The 25,526-nt window shown below is 45.6% G+C and overlaps 1 protein-coding gene across 6 annotated transcripts in view; it reads left to right on the top strand.

The window, feature by feature from the left end:
* Window positions 1-25,162, top strand: part of LRRC4B (leucine rich repeat containing 4B) — a 249,544-nt gene extending 224,382 nt beyond the window's left edge. For 5 of the 6 annotated variants that reach the window (XM_068241551.1, XM_068241550.1, XM_068241552.1 and 2 more), the window contains 2 exons: window positions 13,712-13,775; window positions 21,872-25,162. In XM_068241551.1, the coding sequence (XP_068097652.1) occupies window positions 21,930-23,855 (1,926 nt within the window). In that variant the 5' untranslated portion in view covers window positions 13,712-13,775; window positions 21,872-21,929 and the 3' untranslated portion in view covers window positions 23,856-25,162. Of the gene's footprint in view, window positions 1-13,711; window positions 13,776-14,303; window positions 14,324-21,871 lie in introns of those variants that run through there. The other variant, XM_068241555.1, reaches the window with a different exon arrangement.
* Window positions 25,163-25,526: the final 364 nt, after the last annotated feature.

Genomic DNA, 25,526 nt, shown 5'->3' with positions numbered 1-25,526 from the left:
TCTTGTTATGAAGTACTGAAGTACTGTAGCTTATCAAGCACTCTCGATTTGTTTTTTCATTAGATATATAACTGTGTACCTTGAATAGTCGTCTAGGAAGGTCAGTATTTATCGGATTCCTCTTGGTGTAGGGACTCTCATGGGGCCACACACGTCACTGTGTGAGATCAAGAGGTCTTGGAGCTCTGTGTTGGCTTGCCTTGGGAAGATTTGCCCTAGTGGCTTTTGATTTGATACAAAACACATTTCAAAGTGTTTAAACAGGTTGACAACATTAGGGGCTTGATTCACAAAAGAGTGCTAACTGTTAGTACAGCCGTTTTCGCGCAAATGTTCACATTGCGCGCGATCGCGAATTTTCGCGCGAAATGATAACGATTTCGCGCGCAAACGTGAATTTTCCCGCAAAATTGATATCGATTTCGTGTGAAAATTCGCGTTTGCACGCGAAAACGTTATTGTTTTGCGCGAAAATTCGCGAACGCGCGCAATGCGAAAATTTGTGCGAAAACGGCTGTGCTAACAGTTAGCACTCTTTTGTGAATCAAGCCCAAAAAGTCCCCCTGGGTGGTACTCATGTCAGGTGGGGGAAGCCTCCGGATCCTATTGAGGCTTCCCCCGGCGGCAGCGGGGATGTAAATATTTACCTTCCCGGCTCCAGCGCAGGCGCAGTATTGGCTCTCCGCTCGGAGATAGGCGTAAATAGCTGATCTTTATTGGTGCGCTCTACTGCACAGGCACAAGTCTCCTGCGCCTGCGTAGTAGAGCGGACCCGACAGAGATCGGCTATTTCTGCCAATTTCTGAGCGGAGAGCCGCAACAGCGCCCCCCGCTGGAGCCAGAAAAGGGAAATATTGCACAGCCTGAGAAATTGTCGGCCGTGCATTCCGTGGGCTGCAGCAAGACCGGCGTGGGACCGAAGAGGACGGGGGAAGCCTCGATAGGATCCAGAGGCTTCCCCCTCCCGAGGTGAGTACCCCCAGGGGAATTTTTTTCGTTACAGAGTCTCTTTAAAGTTTTCAACCTTCTTGCATCGGAAACATGCTTCATTCTCTTTTCTGTGTGCTTTTGTGTCTGTAGCTTCAAGTGCAGTTTCAGCATTACTTTCTGAAGTTGTCTGTTCTTGTCTGCGCCTTTACTCGTCTATCAGTCTGGTTTTGACAAACTCTAGTGTCAGTTCTGCTTCGGTCTGATTTCCAGAGCATTAATCTTTGCGTTGTATGATTCTGATAAGCTACGCAGCAATATGGCTGACACGTGGCTGTCTTTTACATCCTCCCCGATTGCTCTGAGTTGTGCCACTACTTCTAGCATTGCATTTATAGGCTCCTGCATGTCTGCCCTTCACTTAGTCTCATTTGATAGATTTGTTAGTAGCATTAGCTTGCTGGTAAACTGGATCTTTCATGCAGGTTTTTCAATGCATCCCACGTGCCTCTAGCTGTGTCCTGATTCCTCATATGAATAAGCTGGTCATTGTCCACTAACAGGCTTATGCTAGGAACACACGATACGATTTTCTGGCAGATTTACCTGCAAGATTGATTTTTTTCAACATGTCCAATCTGAATGTCGATCGATTTTCTGATCGATTTCCATTGAAGTGAAAATCGATCGAAATTCAGATCGGACATGTTGGAAAAAATCGATTTGGCAGGTAAATCTGCCAGAAAATTGTATTGTGTGTTCCTAGCATTATGGTTGCCCTGGCTTGTCTGTTGGATCACAGTACCTTTGGGAGACCCCCTGTAGCTGTATACTGAGCTTCACTGGATCACTGTTGGGTGTTTGGCTGCCCTGGCTTGTCTTTTTTTCTTACACCATTCCTGGTAGTTTTTATCTGGTCTATCTATGATGATTACAGCCCACAGATCACTCTAGATAGTAGCATTTCCACTCTAAACTTCCATAACTGGTAGTTCTTGTTATTCAATTTGGGCACTGCTAGTCTAAGTTCTGGGCTGCTAGCCATGTGTGTTTCTGCTATTTGCTTGTAATTGTAGATCACAGTACCTTTAGGAGATTCCCTGTAGCTGTTTGCTGTGCTTTACTGGATCACTTTTGTCTGTGCATCTGTGCTGTCCAGAGTTTTGTGATCTTTGTCTCCTGGTCTGGTCATTCTGTGACTGGGCCCATAACCTGATGGAGCAGAGTGGTCTGTAAACACAGATAAGCACCCAGTATAACAAGTTAGAACTCTTTCCTGAAGCACTTGTGTAACAATAGGGCCTGCAGCCCCTGCTCCCATGGGCAGTTTTGTGGGGGGCTGGAGGGGTCGCAGCATGAGGGGAAAGCCATCCTGCACTTCGGCGGGGAGGGGGGATGTCCCCCCCCCCCTCCCTCACCTCGGGGCTCTCCCCTCTGCGCTCCCCTCCACTTTAAATTAGAGTCTGAGCAGCGGCAGATACTTACCTTCCGTGCGCTCCAGCGTGCGTTCCTCTCTCTTCCTCTTCCTCTGTATAAACAGGAAGTCACGTCAGAGACTAGAGAGAGGAACGCACGCTGGAGCGCACGGAAGGTATGTATCTGTCTGCTGCCCGCGGCTGCCCGGACGGTAATTTAAGCTGGAGGGGAGCGCAGAGGGAAGAGCCCCGAGGTGAGGGGGGGAAACATCCCCCCTCCCCACCGAAGTGCAGCATGGCTTTCCCCTCATGCTGCGATCCCTCCAGCCCCCAAAGTGGGCCCCAAGGGGGGTCGGGGGCCCGCTCAGAAATTCTGCAGGGGGGGACCGGTGGGGCCTAGTTACTCCCCCGTACTGAAGAAAAACATACTACTAATCTAAGTCCAAAGGACAGCCCTATAAGGTCAATAGTTGTAAGGTACACAACTTATAATGTACAGGACACGTGAAGAGTAGAGATGGGCCGAACGGTTCGCTGGCGAACGGTTCCCGGCGAACTTCGGTGGTTCGCGTTCGCCTCCCGCAGGCGAACGTTTCCGGAAGTTCGGTTCGCCCCACAATGCACTATGAGGGTCAACTTTGACCCTCTACATCACAGTCAGCAGGCCCAGTGTAGCCAATTAGGCTACACTAGCCCCTGGAGCCCCACCCTCCTTATATAAGGCAGGCAGCGGCGGCCATTACGGCCACTCGTGTGCCTGCATTAGAGAGAGTAGGGCGAGCTGCTGTCTGTCTCTCATAGGGAAAGATTAGTTAGGCTTAGCTTTTCCTGGCTGCATACCTGTTCAGTGATCCTGCCACTGCATTCCTGTTCTGTGAACCCACCCACCACTGCATACCTGTTCAGTGATCCTGCCACTGCATACCTGTTCTGTGAACCCACCACTGCATACCTGTTCTGTGAACCCACCCACCACTGCATACCTGTTCAGTGATCCTGCCACTGCATACCTGTTCTGTGAACCCACCCACCACTGCATACCTGTTCAGTGATCCTGCCACTGCATACCTGTTCTGTGAACCCACCCACCACTGCATACCTGTTCAGTGATCCTGCCACTGCATACCTGTTCTGTGAACCCACCACTGCATACCTGTTCTGTGAACCCACCCACCACTGCATACCTGTTCAGTGATCCTGCCACTGCATACCTGTTCTGTGAACCCACCACTGCATACCTGTTCTGTGAACCCACCACTGCATACCTGTTCTGTTCAGTGGACCCGCCACTGCATACCTGTTCTGTTCAGTGGACCCGCCACTGTATACCTGTTTAGTGAACCCGCCACTGCATACCTGTTCTGTTCAGTGAACAGTTTGGTGTGTCAGTGTGAAGCAGTACCTTAATTACACTACCTGATTGATGTATACACATGCAAGATGTTTTAAAGCACTTTAGGCCTGTCATTTAGCATTCAATATGATTTCTGTCCTTAAAACGCTGCTTTGCGTCAAATCCAGATTTTTCCCCGGGACTTTTGGCGTATATCCCACTCCGCCATGCCCCCCTCCAGGTGTTAGACCCCTTGAAACATCTTTTCCATCACTTTTGTGGCCAGCATAATTATTTTTTTTTTTCAAAGTTCGCATCCCCATTGAAGTCTATTGTGGTTCGCGAACTTTAACGCGAACCGAACCTTCCGCGGAAGTTCGCGAACCCGGTTCGCGAACCTAAAATCGGAGGTTCGGCCCAACTCTAGTGAAGAGACCTCCCCACATGAGTCCAGGTGGGAGGCTCACATGCCCTACAGGTGTGCTCAGGTTCTTGCTGATCCCTTTCCTCCCTAATATGTGATTCATAGGGAGGGATGTAGCTATCTCACACACATGTAGGGCTGAGCAGTGACAGATGTAGGTCAGTGTAACCAATGGGTGAAGAATCACGTTCCCCAATTGGACACAACATGGAACTGCTCACTAAACTATGGGAATAACATAAGAGGATGCAAATCTATACATTGACTCCAGTTTTGATATGTTTCACCCCGAAAGGCTTCGTCAGGAAAAAAATAGTGTATAGTGCAACAATACACGTTAGAGACATAAGACCCCCCACCAACAAAATTCCTAACCGCATTAGCCTAAGTCAGGTCTCTTCACGTGTCCTGTATATTATATGTTGTGTTGTGTACCTTTCAACTATTGACCTCTAGTACCTTATAGGGCTGTCCTTTGGACTTACATTAGTAGTACATTTCCCCTGGTACTCTAGTCGTAAACGTTTGCACTGAAGAAAAACATGCAGGGATAAATCACAACCGCTTCCATCAGGTAATGCAGCTTACTTAGAACAGAGTGGAACACAGAAGTCTAACTGCCAAAATAGTGTGCAAGTTAGTGGGGAGGCTGGCTGGTATCTTACTATTTTGTCAGTTAAACTGCTTTTCAAGAAATGCTTTTGAAAACAAAGAAAACCCTGAGAATCCCCCATGAGGAGATGGACTAGTCCAAAACATGTCAGTTCTGTCAGATTTTAACTGCTTTTAACTTTTTTTTACTGGAGTGTTCCATTAACTCAGTTCAACTGTATATTCCACAGTATAATCGAGACGTTGCCCTTCAATTTCTGTTTCTTGTATTTTTTCTTGTCTAGTGTGAAGGGTTATGCTGAATAAAGCACACAATATACTCATAAAGTTAATTAACCATCCTCATCCATATATCACCCTAATATAACACCCACAGACTGTACCAAAACTGGAAAGACGGTGGGGGCACCTGGTAGCCACTGTGAATGAAACCCAGAGCATCTAGGAATATCTTAGTAAGTTGGCACCCAAAGACGAGCTGCCCTGAGGCATCACCAAACATGGGAGGAAGACCAAGTGCCAGTAGTGTTATGGCAAGACAAGAGCTCACAGATAACTGAGGTGTCTGAGACTAAAAAGTCCTACCAGTAGATGGAAACACTTGTTGGGGCCATGAGAGGCCAGGAGCCATACATGCAGGCTCCTTCATCATAGATACGCCGTGAATGTCCCTTTCCAATGACATTGTGGGAGCATCCTTTTCACAGACAGGGAGGCACCCCCTTCACTGACATCATCGGAGTCTATGGAAGAACATTCTTCATGAATGCAAACTTCATGAATGCAAACATGCAGACAGGGAGGCACCCCCTTCCCTGACATCATGGGCCTTTATGAGTGTACACTCTTCATGGACGCAAGGGACATTCTCTTCACAAATGGAAGTACCCTCTCCATGGACATCATGTATGATCCCTCTTCGTAGACATAAGGGAGCAAGCTTTAAATGGGCCTGCAGGTGGTGGTGGGGTGTAAGGGATTACCCTCTTCATAGACTCAGAGACTAATCTCTTTATGAATGGTGTTGGGCAAATATGGCCATTTTCATTTCACCATAATTTTTACGAAAATGTCACAAATGAGAATCTTAATGAAAATTATATATGCATGAGAAACCTTTTCATTGAATGTATTGAGGTTTGTAAGCATGGTTGACCCATATTTTCAATACAGTTCTTATCTTTATTAAAATGTAAATATTATGAAATTAAAATCCCATTATATTTTTGAAAGAGTCAGATGGAAATGCGGTTTTGATGTGAAAATGGCCTTGGCAAAAAATTTGAGCTCAACCCCAGTGGCGTATCTACAGGGGTACAGGTTTGACTCAACCATGGGCGCCATGTCTGCCACTGGGCTGTGCCACCATGCCTGCCCCCGTGCTGTGCTGCCATGCCTGCCCCCGTGCTGTGCCGCCATGCCTGCCCCCGTGCTGTGCTGCCATGCCTGCCCCTGTGCCTCGCTGTCACTCAGACCACAGATCGGATTAATTTTGTTCTCTGAGGAACATGTATACTCCATTTATGTATATAGGGCACTTGGCAGTGTAATTATTTTATCGTGACGCATCTGGCTATTTAATTTGAGGCAGCTGGCTGCTTGATTATTTTATCTGAAGGTGTGTGACTACCTTATGTGCGTTGCAGTGAGTTTTGATGCACTTGCACATAGCGTGCCATAAACATGGTAACATGAAAGTCAATACATACAGTACAGCAATGAGTTTCTGTAGAGTGCATTTCAAAGTGTTGGGAGTGATAAAAACGCACTGCAGGGCATAGTAATGCATGTTTCAGCGCAGGGATCATGCAGATAAGCCCATAAATCAGCTGGTTTCCTTTCCCTAATCGGCACTTCACAGTGGTTTGACAATGCAGTAAAACGCATAAAAATGCATGGCAACATGCATGCATTTTACATGCATTTTACTGCATTTCAAACAAATTTACTAGTGTGTAGGGATGATCAGAAAGTGCAATTTTCGATTCCGCGGAATTCCGTCCGCATTGAATACCATAACCGTTACATTCCGTTGGATTTTGGGGTAATTCCACGTTCCGACGGAAAAATTTCAGTACTCTCAATTTAAACCTCGTTTTTGATAAATCGTAGGCCATGGGACCTAGTGGCTGTTCCACCGTTTTTTCTTTTTTTTGCAGCAGGAGTTGTCGCGTAAGCCATGGGACCTAGAGGTGGTTCCACGGCGGTCATTATAAGTTTGGTTTGGAGCAGCAGGAGTTGTCGCTTAGGCTATGGGACCTAGTGGTGGTTCCACGGCGGTCATTACAATTACAATTGGTGCTGAAATAATTCCGATTTTCATGCAGAAATCCTGTTGGTTGTTTTTTGTTAAGCCTCTAATTGGTGCTGAAAATCTTGTTGTTTTCACTTTAAGCTTCTTCTAGGGTCTTCCTTGTGATTGGCGTAAAAAAATCCGCATTCCGACAGAATTACGCATAGCAATTCCAGAATTCCGTCGGAATGGTATCGCAATTCCGTTTCGATACGTCAAAACGGAATCGCCAATTTCCGACCGGAATCGCAGAAAACGGAATTCCGCGGAATGCGGTGAGCATCCCTACTAGTGTGAATGAGCTGTTTTTATTGGGCTGCATGTGACTACGTGATGAATTATCTGGAGGCATGTGACTACTTGATGAATTATCTGGAGGCATGTGACTGCTTGATGAATTATCTGGAGGCATGTGGCTACTTGATGAATTATCTGGAGGCATGTGACTACTTGATGAATTATCTGGAGGCATGTGACTACTTGATGAATTATCTGGAGGCATGTGACTGCTTGATGAATTATCTGGAGGCATGTGACTGCTTGATGAATTATCTGGAGGCATGTGACTGCTTGATGAATTATCTGGAGGCATGTGACTGCTTGATGAATTATCTGGAGGCATGTGACTGCTTGATGAATTATCTGGAGGCATGTGACTGCTTGATGAATTATCTGGAGGCATGTGACTACTTGATGAATTATCTGGAGGCATGTGACTACTTGATGAATTATCTGGAGGCATGTGACTGCTTTATTATTTTGTCTGGAAGCATGTGACCATTTACTTGTTTATTTAATTTTGAGGATGGATACTTAACTCTAACATCTAGGGCACCATGGCTGCTTAATTTATGTATCCGGGGGCATTTTAAAACTTTGGTATTTGAGTAACCCAGCTGCTTAATTCTGGAATCTAGGGACAACACAATTGAAACTGTAATTGAAAAATTAATTGGACTTCCTGGGGCCCTGTGTGGTCTTAATCTGTACCCAGTGCTCCAACTAATTAGCTGTAACGGTGAGGGGGAAAGTTAGTGTTAGAAGTGGAGAGGGGGGAGGTCAGGATGAGAGTGGGAGATATATCTCCCAAAAAGTAATTTCGGCAATATCCCGAGCCAAAAAACACAGGCAACTACAACACATGTACGCGAGAAAGGATGCAAGTTCAGCTTTTGCCATAGGCCCTGCCTCTGCTCAACCTTGAACATGTAAGAGCTCCCTGTTTATGGACATGGGAAGATCCCTATCTTCACTGATGTGAGGGAGGACCCTCTTCACTGACTTGGTGGCAGTGTTACTCTCTTCACTCACATGAGGGAAGTATTCTCTTCACTGATATGGGAGAAGGACCTTCTTCACCGACTTGGGGGAAGGGCATGGTAACATAACATGGTAACGGTGTCGCTCTCTTCTCTGACATGAAGGAAGGACCCTCTTCACTGACATAGTGGAAGGGTTGCTCTCTTCACTGACATGAGAAAAAGACCCTGCCTCTGCACTGACATGGGGAGGGATCGCTCTCTTCGATGACATTGGGGAGGGGGGTCACTCACTTCAATGTCATGGGTGAAGGACCTCCTCAGTGACATGGCAGGAAAACCCTTCACAGACATGTTAGCACCTCAGAACTGTGGGAAAACAGAAAGAAGGCATGCTCATGGGTGCTGTGAAAGTGGTTTTTTATCTCTTAACCTCCTGAGCGGTATGGACGAGCTCAGCTCGTCCATCACCGCCGGAGGCTGGCGCTCAGGCCCTGCTGGGCCGATTTTTATCAAATAAAGTGCAGCACACGCAGCCGGCACTTTGCCAGCCGCGTGTGCTGCCTGATCGCCGCCGCTCTGCGGCGATTCGCCGCGAGCAGCGGCGAAAGAGGGCCCCCCTAGCCGCCTGAGCCCTGCGCAGCCGGAACAAAAAGTTCCGGCCAGCGCTAAGGGCTGGATCGGAGGCGGCTGACGTCAGGACGTCGGCTGACGTCCATGACGTCACTCCGCTCGTCGCCATGGCGACGATCTAAGCAAAACAAGGAAGGCCGCTCATTGCGGCCTTCCTTGTTTATTATGGGCGCCGGAGGCGATCGGAAGAACGCCTCCGGAGCGCCCTCTAGTGGGCTTTCATGCAGCCAACTTTCAGTTGGCTGCATGAAATATTTTTTTTTTAATTAAAAAAAAACCCTCCCGCAGCCTCCCTGGCGATCTCAATAGAACGCCGGGGAGGTTAAAGGAAACCTGAAATGGGACAGGAGAAAAAAATTATACATATCTGGGGCTTCCTCCAGCCCCCTCCAGGCTGATCGCTCCCTCGCCGTCCTTCTGGATCTGCAATTTTTTTCCGAAATGTCCTCCGGTCTGGGGCAGTACTGGGCAGGTTCTGCTTTTGCACAATACTACTACCATGGCCAGAAGCATTGAGAATGCTCCTGGCCATGGGAGCGCGACAGGAGGGGGGGTTGAGTTTGCACCGCAAGACTGCACCTGCGCCCACTGGCCCCAACTGGGGGACTTTCCTGGGGCTCATTGCAGAGGACCCAAGAGGCGCAGGAGGACGGTGAGGGAGCGATCAGGCTGGAAGGAAGCCCCAGCTATGTATAATTTTTTTTCTCCTGCCCCATCTTGGGTACAGGAGGCACTTATCCCCTTTTTAACCCCTTAGCTGTGACATTACAGCAAATGTATGGCTTTCCATGTTTCCCTGTCTCGTAAGCCTTGTACAGCTCACATCCCTCTATCTGCAGCAGGTTTGATAGGCTCAGCGAGCTTGTGAGGAATCATACAGTCAGGGCCACCATGGCGGTCCTCCCAGCAACGCACTTTGTAATCCATGTTGCTTCTCTGTCATCTAGCAATGGTATAATATAGTTTTCCAGCAATGCCTACAGCTCATTCCCGCTAGCAGTGTGTCCCTAATGTATGCCATGGCTATATCAGCTCTCTGTAGTGATTCTGTCCTTTATTTTTCTCTTACTGATGATTGCAGGCTTCCTAATATTCCCATCACACATTCTAATACATAAACCCCCCCCCCTATATCTGCTTCTAGAATTGCCAGTGTTAATATGGCCTCAGATTCGCTCCATTTTCCGCCTGCACTAGTGAGAATATACGTGGCACTGCGGACATTTGTGTTGGGTAGATCTGACTGGCCACCCACTCTCCTCCTCTCTCCTTCTAGACAGGATTTATAAGCGGAATCCTATTGAAAAGACATCCTGCAGGGATGTAGAACATACTTGTATCTATGGAGATCTCCATGGCAACGGAGCACATCATTCTGAGCTTCCTCTGTGATGTCACGTGACTCTCAGCTGTATAGCGGGGCTGCAGCTCCCTTCACGTTCCATCAATGCGTATTTAACACCATTTAACTGGATTGCGGCATTGCTAGATCTGCTGATTCACCAAATCGCTGACAAATGATGCTTTAATAAGCTTAAACAAAAGAGCGCTTTACATCTCAGATACCCAGGTGTGGAATTTCCTGTCTTATTTTTATTAATACCAGAATAACCTTCAGAGTAAAACTACGAGGACCATATATATTTAATTATAGTTCCACAAATAAGCAGATCATTTAGTATAATCAATTTCTGTAGCTGTGCTAACATCACCCCCACCTCCTATATGTCACTGTCCTCATTCATCCTATAGATCCCCCCCCCCCATCATTCTATAGATCTGATAACATCACCACATCCTCCCCCCCCCTCATCCTATAGATCTGCCAACATCACTCCCCCCCCCTTCATCTTATAGATGTGCTTACATCACCACACCTCCCCCCTCATCCTATAGCTGTGCTAACATCACCACCTCTTCCCCCCCCCCCCACTCTATAGCTGTGCTAACATCACCCCCACCTCCTATTTGTCACTGTCCTCATTCATCCTATAGATCTGCTAACATCAACCCCCCCCCCATCATTCTATAGATGTGCTAACATCACTTCCCCCCCCCCCTTCATCTTATAGATGTGCTTACATCACCACACCTCCCCCCTCATCCTATAGCTGTGCTAACATCACCCCCACCTCCTATTTGTCACTGTCCTCATTCATTCTATAGATCTGCTAACATCAACCCCCCCCATCATTCTATAGATGTGCTAACATCACTTTCCCCCCCCCCCCTTCATCTTATAGATGTGCTAACATCACCACACCTCCCCCCTCAGCCTATAGCTGTGCTAACATCACCACATCCTCCCCCCTATCCTATAGATGTGCTTACATCACCACACTGCCCCCCTCCTCATGCTATAGATGTGCTAACAGCACTACACTGCCCCCCTCAGCCTATAGATCTGCTAACATCATCACCCATCCCGCCTCAGCCTATAGATCTGCTAACATCACCACCTCCTCCCCATCATCCTATCGATCTGCTAACATCACCCCCCCCCCCCATCCTATAGATGTGCCAACATCACCACACTGCCCCCCCTCATCCTATAGGTTTGCTAACATCACCACACTGCCCCCCTCATCCTATAGATCTGCTAACATCACCCCTCCCCCCTCAGCCTATAGATCTGCTAACATCATCACCCATCCCGCCTCAGCCTATAGATCTGCTAACATCACCACCTCTTCCCCCTCAGCCTATAGATCTGCTAACATCACCACCCCTCCCCAATCAGCCTATAGATCTGCTAAAATCACCACCCCTCCCCCCTCAGCCTATAGATCTGCTAACATCATTACCTCTTCCCCATCATCCTATAGATCTGCTAACATCACCACCCCTCCCCCCTTTATCTTATAGATGTGCTTACATCACCACACCTCCCCCCTCATCCTATAGCTGTGCTAACATCACCACATCCCCCCCCCATCCTATAGATGTGCTTACATCACCACACTGCCCCCCCTCATCCTATAGATGAGCTAACATCACCACACTGCCCCCCATATCGTATAGATCTGCTAACATCACCACACTGTTCCCCTCATCCTATAGATCTGCAAACATCACCCCCCCTGCCTATAGATCTGCTAACATCACCACCCCTCCCCCCTCAGCCTATAGATCTGCTAACATCACCACCTCTTCCCCATCATCCTATAGATCTGCTAACATCACCACCCCTCCCCCCTTTATCTTATAGATGTGCTTACATCACCATACCTCCCCCCTCATCCTATAGCTGTGCTAACATCACCACATCCCCTCCATCCTATAGATCTGCAAACATCACTCCCCCCCCCTGCCTATAGATCTGCTAACATCACCACCCCTCCCCCCTCAGCCTGTGGATCTGCTAACTTCACCACCCCTCCCGCCTCAGCCTATAGATCTGCTAACATCACCACCCCTCCCCCCTCAGCCTATAGATCTGCTAACATCACCACCCCTCCCCCCTCAGCCTATAGATCTGCTAACATCACCACCCCTCCCCCCTAAGCCTATAGATCTGCTAACATCACCACCCCTTACCCCTTATCCTATATATCTGCTAACATCACCACATACTCCTCCCCCCCCCAACCTATAGATGTGCTACCACCACCACACTGCCCCCCCCCCCCCCAGCCTATAGATCTGCTAACAACACCACCCCTCCCCCCCTCAGCCTATATATCTGCTAACATCACACCACCTCCCTCCCATCCTATAGATGTGCTAAAATCACCACACCTCCCCCCTCAGTCTATAGATCTGCTAACATCACCCCCCCCCCTCAGCCTATAGATCTGCTAACATCACCACCCCTCCCCCCATCCTATAGATCTGCTAACATCACCACCCCTCCCCCTTATACTACGGGCTTGATTCACAAAGCGGTGCTAACTGTTAGCACGCCTGTGAAAACCCGCTTAGCATGCCTAAAAGAGCTTTTCGCGCGCAAATTAGCCGCAACCGCATCGCGCACAAAGTTATGTGCGCAAAACTTTACGCGCACACTGCACAGAGCTCTGGGTGCTCCGCGCGAAGTGGCCATTAAAGCCTATGGGACTTAGGCCCAGTTCACACTTGCGTTTTGGCATGTAAACGGACCGGATCCGGATCGTATCAGGACCTGATCCGGATTGGAACCGTACGGTTCCGATCCGGATCCGATCCAGATCTGATCCGGATCCGGTCCATTTGCATCAGGACTGCTTCAGGCTGCCATCCGGATCCGTGGGGGAAAAAAAATAAAATAAACAAAATACTTTAAAATTTGTTGGGCATGGCTATGCGGAACGTACGTTCCGTTTGTACAGTATACGGTCCGGATTCGGCCCGGCGAATCCGGACAGGGAACGCTAATGTGAACCGGGCCATATCGCGCACAAAGTCCTATGCGCGCTCTAAGTCCCATAACACATTTTTTGGGAATATGGCCAAGAGTGGCGAGGCAGCATAAAGATTTGCACGTGAATTTGAAGTTAATTAGATGGATTAAAATTAACTTGACTGGTACTAATGGTAAAAATTGCAATGCAAAATGTTGCATACAAACGCATATAAAAATCATACAAACATGCAGTTCATGCAAATAAAGAGTACAAAATTGAAAAGTGTAGAATTGTGCATGGGCAAAATCACTTGCATGAAATGTTAGGACAAGTGTGAAATCAATGGATTTTTTCACAATTATGTCAAATTTTGAACAACAAAATTTGGGAAAAATTTCAAACTTTGTATTTTTTTTAGTTTCACGGTGCACACTACAGTCCACTTACGTTTTCTCAAAACTCAGTTTTCTTAAAACATCCTCTTTTCTTTCAGGAGAAATGTCTTTCTGGATTCAAGAGTGGAGGAAAACCTTCCAACCATTGCTGATTTCTCCAGAGTAAGTAGGCATCTTCTTGTACTGCCAGGCTGGATGGCGAGGCAGGAGGTATAATGTCACTTCCCTCCTTCTGCGAGGACACCACACTAATGCATTAGTACACGAATGATCCTAATGGGCCATTGCTTATTTCTCCAAAGTAGGCATCTTCTTGCACCACCAGGGTGGATGGCGAGGCAAGAGGTGTAATGTCACCTTCCTTCTTGTGATAGGACACCACACCACACTAATGCATTAGTACACTAATGATCTTGACCAACCATTGCTAATTTCTCCAGAGTAAGTAGGCATCTTCTTGTACCACCAGGTTGGATAGCGAGGCAGGGTGTAAAATGTCACTTCCCTCCTTCTGCTAGGACACCACACTAATGCATTAGTACACTAATGATCCTGATCAATCATTGCTGATTTCTCCAGATGAACTAGGCATCTTCTTGCACCACCAGTCTGGATGGCAATGTAACCTCTCTCCTTCTGCTAGGATGCAACACCACACTAATGCATTAGTACGCAAATGATCCTGATGGACCATTGATGATTTCTCCAGAGTATGTGGACATCTTCTTGCACCACCAGGGTGGATAGCAAGGCAGGGTGTGTAATGTCACTTACCTTCTTCTGCTAGCACACCCCACGCATTAGTACTTTTATAGATCCTGACCAACCATTGCGTGTTCTTGAACCACCAGGCTGGATAGCGAGGCAGGACACAGTACACTAATAGATCCTAACTGACCGTTATTGTGCTATATAAGTCACGATTTAGGCAATTTTGCAAGAATTTCCTTAAACTTTGTGTGGTTCTGCAAATATTAAGTCAATGGTGCAGCGGTTAATAGCAAAATCCCCCATACATGATAAAAACACCAAATTTGCTGGGTATGTTAAGGAGAATAGTGGGAACAGGGGGGAGGTGGAGATCTTTTCGTTCTTAAAGGACAACCTAGGTGACTGACATGTGACATGATGAGATAGACATGTGTATGTACAGTGCCAAGCACATAAATAACTAGGCTGTGTTCCTTTTTTTATTCTCTGCCTGAAAGAGTTAAAAATCAGGTTTGCAAGTGACAGTTTCTGTCCGGGTCGGGATCGGGTTGGACTGGGTCAGACTATAGCATAACCCTCAATGATAAGTAATTACAGCCATAAAATACTTTCCTGTCAGTAAATGGCTTCTGAGAGCTGGAAAGAGATAAAAAGGGTAAATAATTCATAGATTTTAGCTCTGGCATATTTCAATGAATGTGTCCGAATAGATTCATTTTTACTTTTTTTCCCGACTGTTTTTCTAATCGAGTATGCCGGTTTCGAGATCAGCAGGAGAGTCAGGCAACTGGTATCGTTTAAAAGGGAAACATCCATATCCCTCTCAGTTAAAGGGGAACTGAAGAGAGAGGTATATGGAGGCTGCCATGTTTATTTCCTTTTAAGCAATACCAGTTGCCTGGCAGCCCTGCTGATCCTCTGCCTCTAATACTATTAGCCATAGCCCCTGAACAAGCATGCAGCAGATCAGGTGTTTCAGACTTTAAAGTCAGATCTGACAAGACTAGCTGCATGCTTGTTCCTGGAGTTATTCAGATACTACTGCAGAGAAATAGACCAGCAGGGCTGCCAGGCAACTGGTATTGATTAAAAGGAAATAAATATGGCAGCCTCCGTATACCTCTTACTTCAGTTTCCCTTTAAGTTGCAAAACGCAATCACAACCGCAGCTTGATGTGCTTACGCAATGTAATTTTTCTGTATTTTTTTTTTTTTTTTTTTTTTATGATTGCGCTTTGCGATTTTGTCTGGGCACCCGGTAACTCAAAGAATATGTAGCATACCCAACGTTTCTAACTAGGTAACATTGAATCACAACACATTTGTTTACCTGCAACATCTTTTTTTTTACCTCTATGTGCTTGCATTTTGCGAATCACATGCAGTTGGAATCACTTTTGCTGAAACATGGACAGAAACACGCTAGTGTGTTCAGGCCCTAAGGCTTCTTTCACATACTATAAGTGATTTTCCACACTTGTTTCACATGCACACTTTTATTTCACATTACTTTTGCAGGATGCTCTACTGAAGACCCATAATCACAGAGATTCCATGCTTTGGGAGAGCCCACACTTACCACTGGTGCCGAGATCACCAGGGTCCTTCTCTATACCATGATTTCTTGCCCTAAGAAACATAGGCAGTAACACTGTACATTAACCTGTTAGGCTGGTTGCGTCTATTTGAAAAGGGCTCCTGGAAAAAAGGGCTCCTGGTGTAGCCCATATATACCAAATTCGGCTACAAAAAGGGTGCCTGGTGTAGCCCATATGCAAACATCTGCTACAAAGGGCACATCTTGTAGCCCATATATGCCAACATCAGCTAGAAAGGACACCTGGTGTAGCCCATATATGCCACCAGGTGCCCTTTGTAGCTGAAAAAGCTAGTTTTGGTTTATTTAAAAGGATGCTGTTATAGGCATTTTTTGGGGCTGTAAAAGGGCTGTAGATATAGCTAAGAAAACTTATTATTTTGACCTAACTGCTCCTTACTCTCACACAGAACCCTCCCCTGATGGTGCCTAATCCTAAGACCCCCCAGTTGGTGCCTAATCCCAAGACCTCCCCAGCTGGTGTCTAACCCTACGACTCCCCTGGTGGTGCCTAATCCCAAGACCCCCCCAGGTGGTGCCTAACCCTTAGACTCCCCAGGTGGTGCCTAACCCTATGACTCCACTGGTGGTGCCTAACCCTAAGACTCCCCAGGTGGTGCCTAACCCTAAGACTCCCCAGGTGGTGCCTAACCCTAAGACTCCCCAGGTGGTGCCTAACCCTAAGACTCCCCAGGTGGTGCCTAACCCTAAGACCCCCTGATGGTGCCTAACCCTATGACTTCCCTGGTAGTGCCTAACCCTAAGACTCCTCAGGTGGTGCCTAACCCTAAGACTCCCCAGGTGGTGCCTAACCCTAAGACCCCCTGATGGTGCCTAACCCTATGACTCCCCTGGTGGTGCCTAACCCTAAGACTCCCCAGGTGGTGCCTAACCCTAAGACCCCCCAGGTGGTGCCTAACCCTAAGACCCCTCAGGAGGTACTTTCACAAATGTGGGATACAACTACCTCACTAACTATCCTCACAGCCCAGAAAATTTTCCATTGCACCTACTCCCATTTAATTTGCACATTTAAAAGGAACTGTAGCGAAAATCTTACAATGTAAAAAACACACAAATACGAAGTACATTTCTTCCAGAGTAAAATGAGCCATACATTACTTTTCTCATATGTTGCTGTCACTTAGGTAGTAGAAATCTGACATTACCGACAGGTTTTGGGTTAGTCCATCTCTTCATGGGGGATTCTCAGCATGGCCTTTATTCTTGATAAAGACATTCCCTGAAAAAGTTTTATACAAACATGCTGGCCAGCTTCCGTTTGCGCTGCATACTTTTTTTTGGCAGTTGGACGGAGCAACTGCCATTCACTTAGTGCTTTTAAAAATAAAGAAAACCCTGAGAACCCCCCATGAGAAGATGGGCTAGTCCAAAATCTATCGGTAATGTCAGATTTCTATTACTTTGAGTAAGTGACAGCAACATAGGAGAAAAGTAATTTATGGTTCACTTTACTCTTGAAGAAATGCACTTCTTATATGTTTACTTGTATTTAAAATTTTAAGATTTTCACGACAGAGGTCCTTTAACCACCCTGGCGTTCTGATAAGATCGCCAGGGCAGCTGCGGGAGGGTTTTTTTTAAATAAAAAAAAAACTATTTCATGCAGCCAACTGAAAGTTGGCTGCATGAAAGCCCACAAGAGGGCGCTCCGGAGGCGTTCTTCCGATCGCCTCCGGCGCCCAGAATAAACAAGGAAGGCCGCAATGAGCGGCCTTCCTTGTTTTGCTTACGTCGTCGCCATAGCGACGAGCGGAGTGACGTCATGGACGTCAGCCGACATCCTGACGTCAGCCGCCTCCGATCCAGCCCTTAGCGCTGGCCGGAACTTTTTGTTCCGGCTACGCTGGGCTCAGGCGGCTGGGGGGACCCTCCTTCGCCGCTGCTCGCGGCAGATCGCCGCAGAGCGGCGGCGATCAGGCAGCACACGCGGCTGGCAAAGTGCCGGCTGCGTGTGCTGCTTTTTATTTCACTAAAATCGGCCCAGCAGGGCCTGAGCGGCAGCCTCCGGCGGTGATGGACGAGCTGAGCTCGTCCAGACCGCTCAGGTGGTTAAAGGACAACCGAGGTGACATGTGACATGATGAGATAGACATGTGTATGTACAGCGCCAAGTACACAAATAACGAGTGTTCCTTTTTTTCTTTCTCTGTCTAAAAGAGTTACTCATCAGGTATGCAAGTGACAGTTTCTGTCCGGGTCGGCACTGGATCGGACTATAGCATAACCCTCACTGATAAGGAATTACAGCCGTAAAATACTTTCCCGTCAGTAGAGATAAAAAGGGTCAATAATTTATAGATTTGAGCTCTGACATACTACTATGAAGGTGCCATTGAACAGAGACAATGCAACAGTAAAAACTTAAAAAATAGATTCAAATATAAAATAAAATTGTGGGATGTCTAAAAAAGTAATTTTTAGGAGACCGATGATAAATACAATTGTTTTTCTCATCAGTTTATTTTCACCTTGTATTTCCTTTAAAAAACTGTCAGGCCTTTTCTTCCTTAACCACTTCAGGCCCTTTTACGGACCAGAGACTGCTGCTACTAAAAACTGGGCTCACCAAAGTCTCACCGCACAGACCCGTACTCTCGCTGTTCACGTTGCTTTCCCATTGCCGAATCCCCCTCGCCCTGCCGTTGCTATGACAGCAGAGCTCCGTGAGCCGGTCAGGAGCTGATTTAATTGGCTCCTGACCCTGTGATCACTGTGAGCCAACGTGATAGGCTCACAGTGATCACATGGTCAGGAGCGTGCTGATTGAGAGATAAGAGGTCCCAAACGACATAGATTTCATTTAGGCTCTTCCCAGAAGACCATTACCAGTGTCTCTTTATTATTGAAAGAAACCCTGAATTGACACGACCACCACTAACCCCCAAAACTGAATAGACCCTACAGTGATTATACCAAAGATCATCTATGCCTAACTTAGTCTGAATCATCTTAGTCACATTTGCTCTATTACCTACTTTTTCCGGTTATTGTCATTGGGTACAGATTCATGGTTACTTTTCTTCTAGGTATATTTGCTTGTTATCTTTGTTCACAATGTTATGAGTTATTCAATTACATTTTAGATAATTGCATGTACATATCCACCTACATTCTGTAATTTTCTGATAACCTTGGTACACACAGAAAACAGAGCTGGCCGCGGCTGTGCAGTCTGCATAGACGCGAGTGCGGCTGCGCATCTCTAGGGCCTCCCTCCGATCCACGCTACGCTGTCTCCTGTGCGTGGATCGGGCGGGGGGAGGCCCTAGAGCTGCGGCAGCCACATTAGGAGAACACGACGTGGGCTGTGGGGTCGGGAGCGGCACGGGGGGAGACTGCACTGCGGGGACCCGGCGGAACTGCACTGAGGGCGCGGATGGCGTCCCCTGTGCATTTAAACATCATGCAGGTACTTCACTTTTTTTTGCTTTTGGCCTCGTAAGTCCTTTAACATCAAGGTCAATGGTCACTGACGTTAGTGGCTAATAGCAGAGGTGTAACTAGAAATCACTGGACCCCCCTGCAAAACTTTAGTTGGGACCCCGCTCCCCCCCCCCCAAAAAAAATATATAAAAAATGGAAAGGCAGGTCAGGCAGGGTATTTAAAAAAAATTACCTTATTGTATAGGTAGCCAGATATAGCTGTCCCCAATATCGACAGGTATAGATGCCCCCAGTATAGCTAGGTATAGGTGCCGCCAGTATAGGTAGCCAGTTATAGGTGGGCTAAAGACAATCAAAAGCACCTCTACTGAAAAAAAATATTCATTTGGCCTTCTTTAAAAATCTTAGCAGTTTTTGTTTTTCATGATGTCACTGGGTAATTATTGCTATAATTATGATTTTTATTATTTTTATGTGACATCTCCTCCTTTTTGCATTAGCAGTTGTCAGCCATCTTGATAGATCTTGCTAAAAAAGAAAAAAAAAATACCATTTCTCAAAATAGGGGAGACTGGTTCTGTGCTGTATGACTTTCCCAAATGTGATCAGGAATAGGGATGTCTTATGCATATTGTCTATGTAGTGTGTTTATTATTACCCTTTACAGGCAAAATGTGCAGTCACATGACACACATCACTCCCCTATTGCTTCCCACATTCCCCGGTCCACATTGTGCAGTCACATGACACACATCACACCCCTATTACTTTTCACATTCTCCAGTCCATACTGTGCCGTCACATGACCCACATGACACCCCATTACTTCTCACATTCCCTGGTCCATACTCTGCAGTCACATGACACACATCACACTCCTCTTACTACTCACATTCCCGGTCCATACTGTGCAGTCACATAACATACAACGCACCCCTATTACTTTTCACATTCCCCAGTCCATACTGTGCAATCACATGACTCACATGACACCCTATTACTTCGTACATTCCCTGGTCCATACAATGCAATCGCATGACCCATATCACACTCCTCTTACTACTCACATTCCCTGGTCCATACTGTGCAGTCACGTGAAACACATCACACCACTATTACTACTCACATTCCCTGGTCCATACTCTGCAGTCACATGGTACACATCACACCCCTATTACTACTCACATTCCCTGGTCCATACTCTGCAGTCACATGGTACACATCACACCCCTATTACTACTCACATTCCCTGGTCCATACTGTGCAGTCACATGACACACATCACACCCCTATTACTACTCACATTCCCTGGTCCATACTCTGCAGCCACATGACAGCCATCACACCCCTATTACTACTCACATCCCCTGGTCCATACTGTGCAGTCACATGACAGCCATCACACCCCTATTACTTCTCACAATCCCTGGTCCATATGGTGCAGTCACATGACAGCCATCACACCCCTATTACTTCTCACAATCCCTGGTCCATATGGTGCAGTCACATGACAGCCATCACACCCCTATTACTTCTCACAATCCCTGGTCCATATGGTGCAGTCACATGACAGCCATCACACCCCTATTACTTCTCACAATCCCTGGTCCATATGGTGCAGTCACATGACATCCATCACACCCCTATTACTTCTCACAATCCCTGGTCCATATGGTGCAGTCACATGACAGCCATCACACCCCTATTACTTCTCACAATCCCTGGTCCATATGGTGCAGTTACATGAAGCACATCACACCCCTCTAACTGCTCACATTGCCCGATCTGTACTGTGAAATCACAATACACACATTTACAACCCTATTACTTCTTATATTCCACATTCCGTACTGTGCAGTCATATGACACTCATCACATCCCTATTACGTTTCACATTTCCTGGTCCATACTGTGCAGTCACATGACACACATGCCACTCCTATTACTTCTCACATTGCCCGATCTGTACTGTGCAATCACAATACACACATCAACAACCCTATTACTTCTTACATTCCACGTTCCGTACTGTGCAGTCATATGACACTCATCACATCCCTATTACTTTTCACCTTCCCTGGTCCACACTGTGCAGTCACATGACCCACATCCCTCCCCTATTACTTCTCACATTGCCTGCTCCGTACTGTGCAATCCCATGACCCACATCACACCCCTATTTCTTCTCACATTTCCCAATCCATGCTGTGAAGTCACATGCACACATCACACCTCTCTCACTTCTCACATTCCCCAATTCATACTGTGCAGTCACATGACACACATTACTCCCCTTTTACTTCTCACATCCCATGATCCATAATGTGCAGTCACATGACACACATCACACCCCTATTACTTCTCCCATTTCCAGGTCCAGTGGGCCCCAGCTCTTAGCTTTGCACATGAATGTAGAGATGTCTCTTATGGCCAATTGTTCATAATGGTTTTGGAATTACACTTTAGAGTGAGCTTTATTGGTTAATATTACTATTTGTCTCAGACATTGTTTATTAATTTGATTTTCTTTTTACCTTGCTAGGTATTTTCCAGAGAGACACTTGTCCAGAAAGACGATAATTAAATTATGAACATTGAAGATGATCACCCATCATTGCACCCATGGAATGCCTGGTTTGAAGATTTGTAGAATGATTTTGAAGCAAGTTTTACTTATCTCATGGGTCATTTCTTTGGCCCTGGGAGGTACATCTCCTACATCTTGCCCTGGTGTCTGCTCGTGTAGCAATCAGGCCAGCAGAGTCTCCTGTACACGGAAAGAACTGGTTGAAGTTCCAGAGGGTATCTCTGTCAATACGCGATACCTGAACCTTCAGGAAAATATCATTCAGGTCATCAAAACAGACACTTTCAAGCACCTTCGCCATTTGGAAATCCTACAGCTCAGCAAAAACGTAGTTCGGAAGATTGAGGTGGGAGCTTTCAATGGCCTCCCAAATCTCAGCACACTGGAGCTTTTTGATAACCGTTTGACCACTGTTCCTACACAAGCCTTTGAATACCTATCCAAGCTGAGGGAATTGTGGTTAAGAAATAATCCAATTGAAAGTATCCCATCCTATGCTTTCAACAGGGTTCCGTCTTTGAGACGGCTTGACTTGGGTGAGCTTAAGAAACTGGAATACATTTCTGAAGCTGCTTTTGAAGGTCTTGTCAATTTAAGATACCTAAACTTAGGGATGTGCAATTTAAAAGATATCCCCAATTTAACAGCACTTGTCAGACTAGAAGAACTAGAATTGTCTGGAAATCGCCTGGAAATAATCCGCCCAGGGTCTTTCCAAGGATTAACGAGCCTCAGAAAACTGTGGTTGATGCATGCCCACGTTACAACTATAGAACGCAATGCATTTGATGACTTGAAATCCTTGGAGGAGCTCAATCTTTCTCACAACAATTTAATGTCTCTTCCCCATGACCTTTTTACACCTCTTCACCGCCTGGAGCGAGTGCACCTCAACCATAATCCTTGGCACTGCAATTGTGATGTGTTATGGTTGAGCTGGTGGCTAAAAGAAACAGTACCCAACAATACAACTTGCTGTGCTCGATGTCATTCCCCACCGAATCTGAAAACCAGATATATTGGGGAATTAGATCAGAGCCATTTTACCTGCTATGCGCCTGTGATAGTGGAGCCTCCAACTGACCTCAATGTGACTGAAGGTATGGCAGCCGAACTTAAATGTAGAACTGGCACATCAATGACATCTGTCAACTGGTTAACACCAAATGGAACGTTGATGACTCATGGTTCTTACAGAGTGCGTATCTCTGTCCTTCATGACGGTACCCTGAATTTCACAAATGTCACCGTCCAGGACACTGGTCAGTATACATGTATGGTTACAAACTCAGCAGGAAACACAACAGCATCTGCTACACTTAACGTGTCCGCAATTGTTGATCCATCTACTACAGATTATACCTATTTTACTACGGTAACAGTAGAAACAATGGATTCTTCACCAGATGAGATAAAACCTTCCGAGAAAGAGCCTGGTCCAACTCCAACTGTTCGATGGGGGACAACCTACTCTACCACATCCCTTACCCCGCGCAGTACACGTTCTACAGAGAAGACATTTACTATTCCAATAACCGATCCAACAGGAAACATCATGAAGGATTTAGACGACGTCATGAAGACGACAAAAATAATTATCGGTTGTTTTGTGGCTATTACTTTTATGGCAGCTGTAATGTTAATTGCATTTTATAAACTACGTAAACAACACCAGCTACATAAGCATCACGGGCCAACACGAACTATTGAAATAATAAATGTAGAAGATGAAATACCAGCCACTGCCCCAGGAGATAACCACATGGCACTACCAGCAATTGAGCACGATCATCTCAACCATTATACAGCATTCAAAGCTCATTATAATAACAATACAGGAACCCTTAACTGTGCCAAAAATCCCATGCTTAATTCCATCCACGAACCTCTTCTGTTCAAAAGCAGCTCAAAGGAAAACGTCCAAGAAACACAAATTTAGTTCTATAAATTGAAAATTTGATATGAGAATCCGACCAGACGTAAACTGTTTTTCCAGAGTCTAAAGAACAAACGAGACAGTTTTGAGCTGTACTTTGAGAATCTCTGGGTTTGTCTTCACTCAGTATTCATCATCTCCTTGTCTCCAAACGCCACCGAAAAAAGACAGAGCCACCCGACTCAAGCACTGACACAAAATGAAGACGCTTTTGATAACTTCAAAGGGATATTTCACTCTCCGACTACCTGATGAATTACTAAAAAAAAAGGCTAAAAATTTTTAAAAAATACACGAAAAAAGGGAAAATAGTTATGAAATGAAAAAAAAAATGTAAGAAAAAGCTTATTTTGTGGTACAGCTCTTTATGTGTAAATTCTATTTCAGATATATTTTCATCAAGGAGTGGTGTATGGAACAAGAAAATGAAAATGAATGGAGAGGCAGATTTCTTTTTTTTTTTTCTTTTTAATCCATAGCATTACTAAGGAATTTCTGTTGAAAAAAAAATTCTGTGAAATTTAAAACATAGATATGTTTCTCCTCTTAGCAAAATATCAAGTGATTTCCTTTTCATACTTACATTGCCAAGGGTGCCTGCGGTGAGGAGGAGAAGTGGTGCTGTACAGGCCCCGGTGACTTGTCAGGCAGTTTATGTCATATCTTGGACAATTATATGTAAGCGAGAGAAAAACTAATGCTGAGAAGGGGGCGGAAATGAGCAGAAAAAAAGGGGGTTTCTTTTGCCACTCAACATCATCACCAACTTCTGAGGTTTTCATTTTTTTTTTTTTTACAAAAGCAAAAAACAAAACAAAAAAAAAAATCATAAAAAGGTGTTTACAACCTTGAAGAAGAGGACATTATTTTCAGAGGTACTGTGCCATATAACCCTTTACAAATGTGCCAATTATCTTCAGAACTAAACAAAAAATAAAGCTGTATAAAAATGTTTTTACAAATGATTTAGTTTTTGGGAGAGGCGTGTGGAGGACTATCAGATTTTGAACTTTCTGCCACAGGAAAATTTGGGCCAGTTATTTTCTCTGGATTTCTATAAAAAAAAAGTGTAAGGTGTGTGGAATCTTGAAATGATATGAACATTTTCTGTTTTGTTTTTGTTTTTTTTCCTGGGTGGGTCGTTAGTTTTTTTTTTATGATTATGATCGGGAGGGAAATGTATTCTTGTTACAAGAAAAAAGAAAGAGTATACTGTGCCTGTGGCTCTTTATTGAGACAGAAAGTACCAATTCTAGTTGGTAATATTGCCAAGAGTCTGCAACACGAGAATAATAAAACTATTGAAAAGATTTGTTGCTTCTTGTATTGTTGAACAGCTCAGCAGAATATATCCCTGTATATCTGCTGGTGAGCATTCTTCACACATTCTCTACCTTCTAACGATTGAATGCACAAGTCTGAATTTGATATCGAAGCTGGAAATCCTCATGTGACTCAGGCAACCAGGGCGGAGCATAAAATATGGGTGTCTGCGGCTAATGGACGATTTGGGTGCCCCATAGTCACCAATGCGAATATCGGCTATAGGGCAAGCAGAAAATTGGGGTGCATGATAATTATTGTTTGAAAATTACAACTTTATAGTTTGTTTTTTTTTCGTTTTAAAAATTTGATATTTTTAATGTTTAGTATTTAGAAATGAATCATTTTTGA

Source organism: Hyperolius riggenbachi, chromosome 6 (genome assembly GCF_040937935.1).
Source record: "Hyperolius riggenbachi isolate aHypRig1 chromosome 6, aHypRig1.pri, whole genome shotgun sequence".
Classification (NCBI taxonomy): domain Eukaryota; kingdom Metazoa; phylum Chordata; class Amphibia; order Anura; family Hyperoliidae; genus Hyperolius; species Hyperolius riggenbachi.
This window is presented reverse-complemented; position numbering and strand designations above follow the sequence as displayed.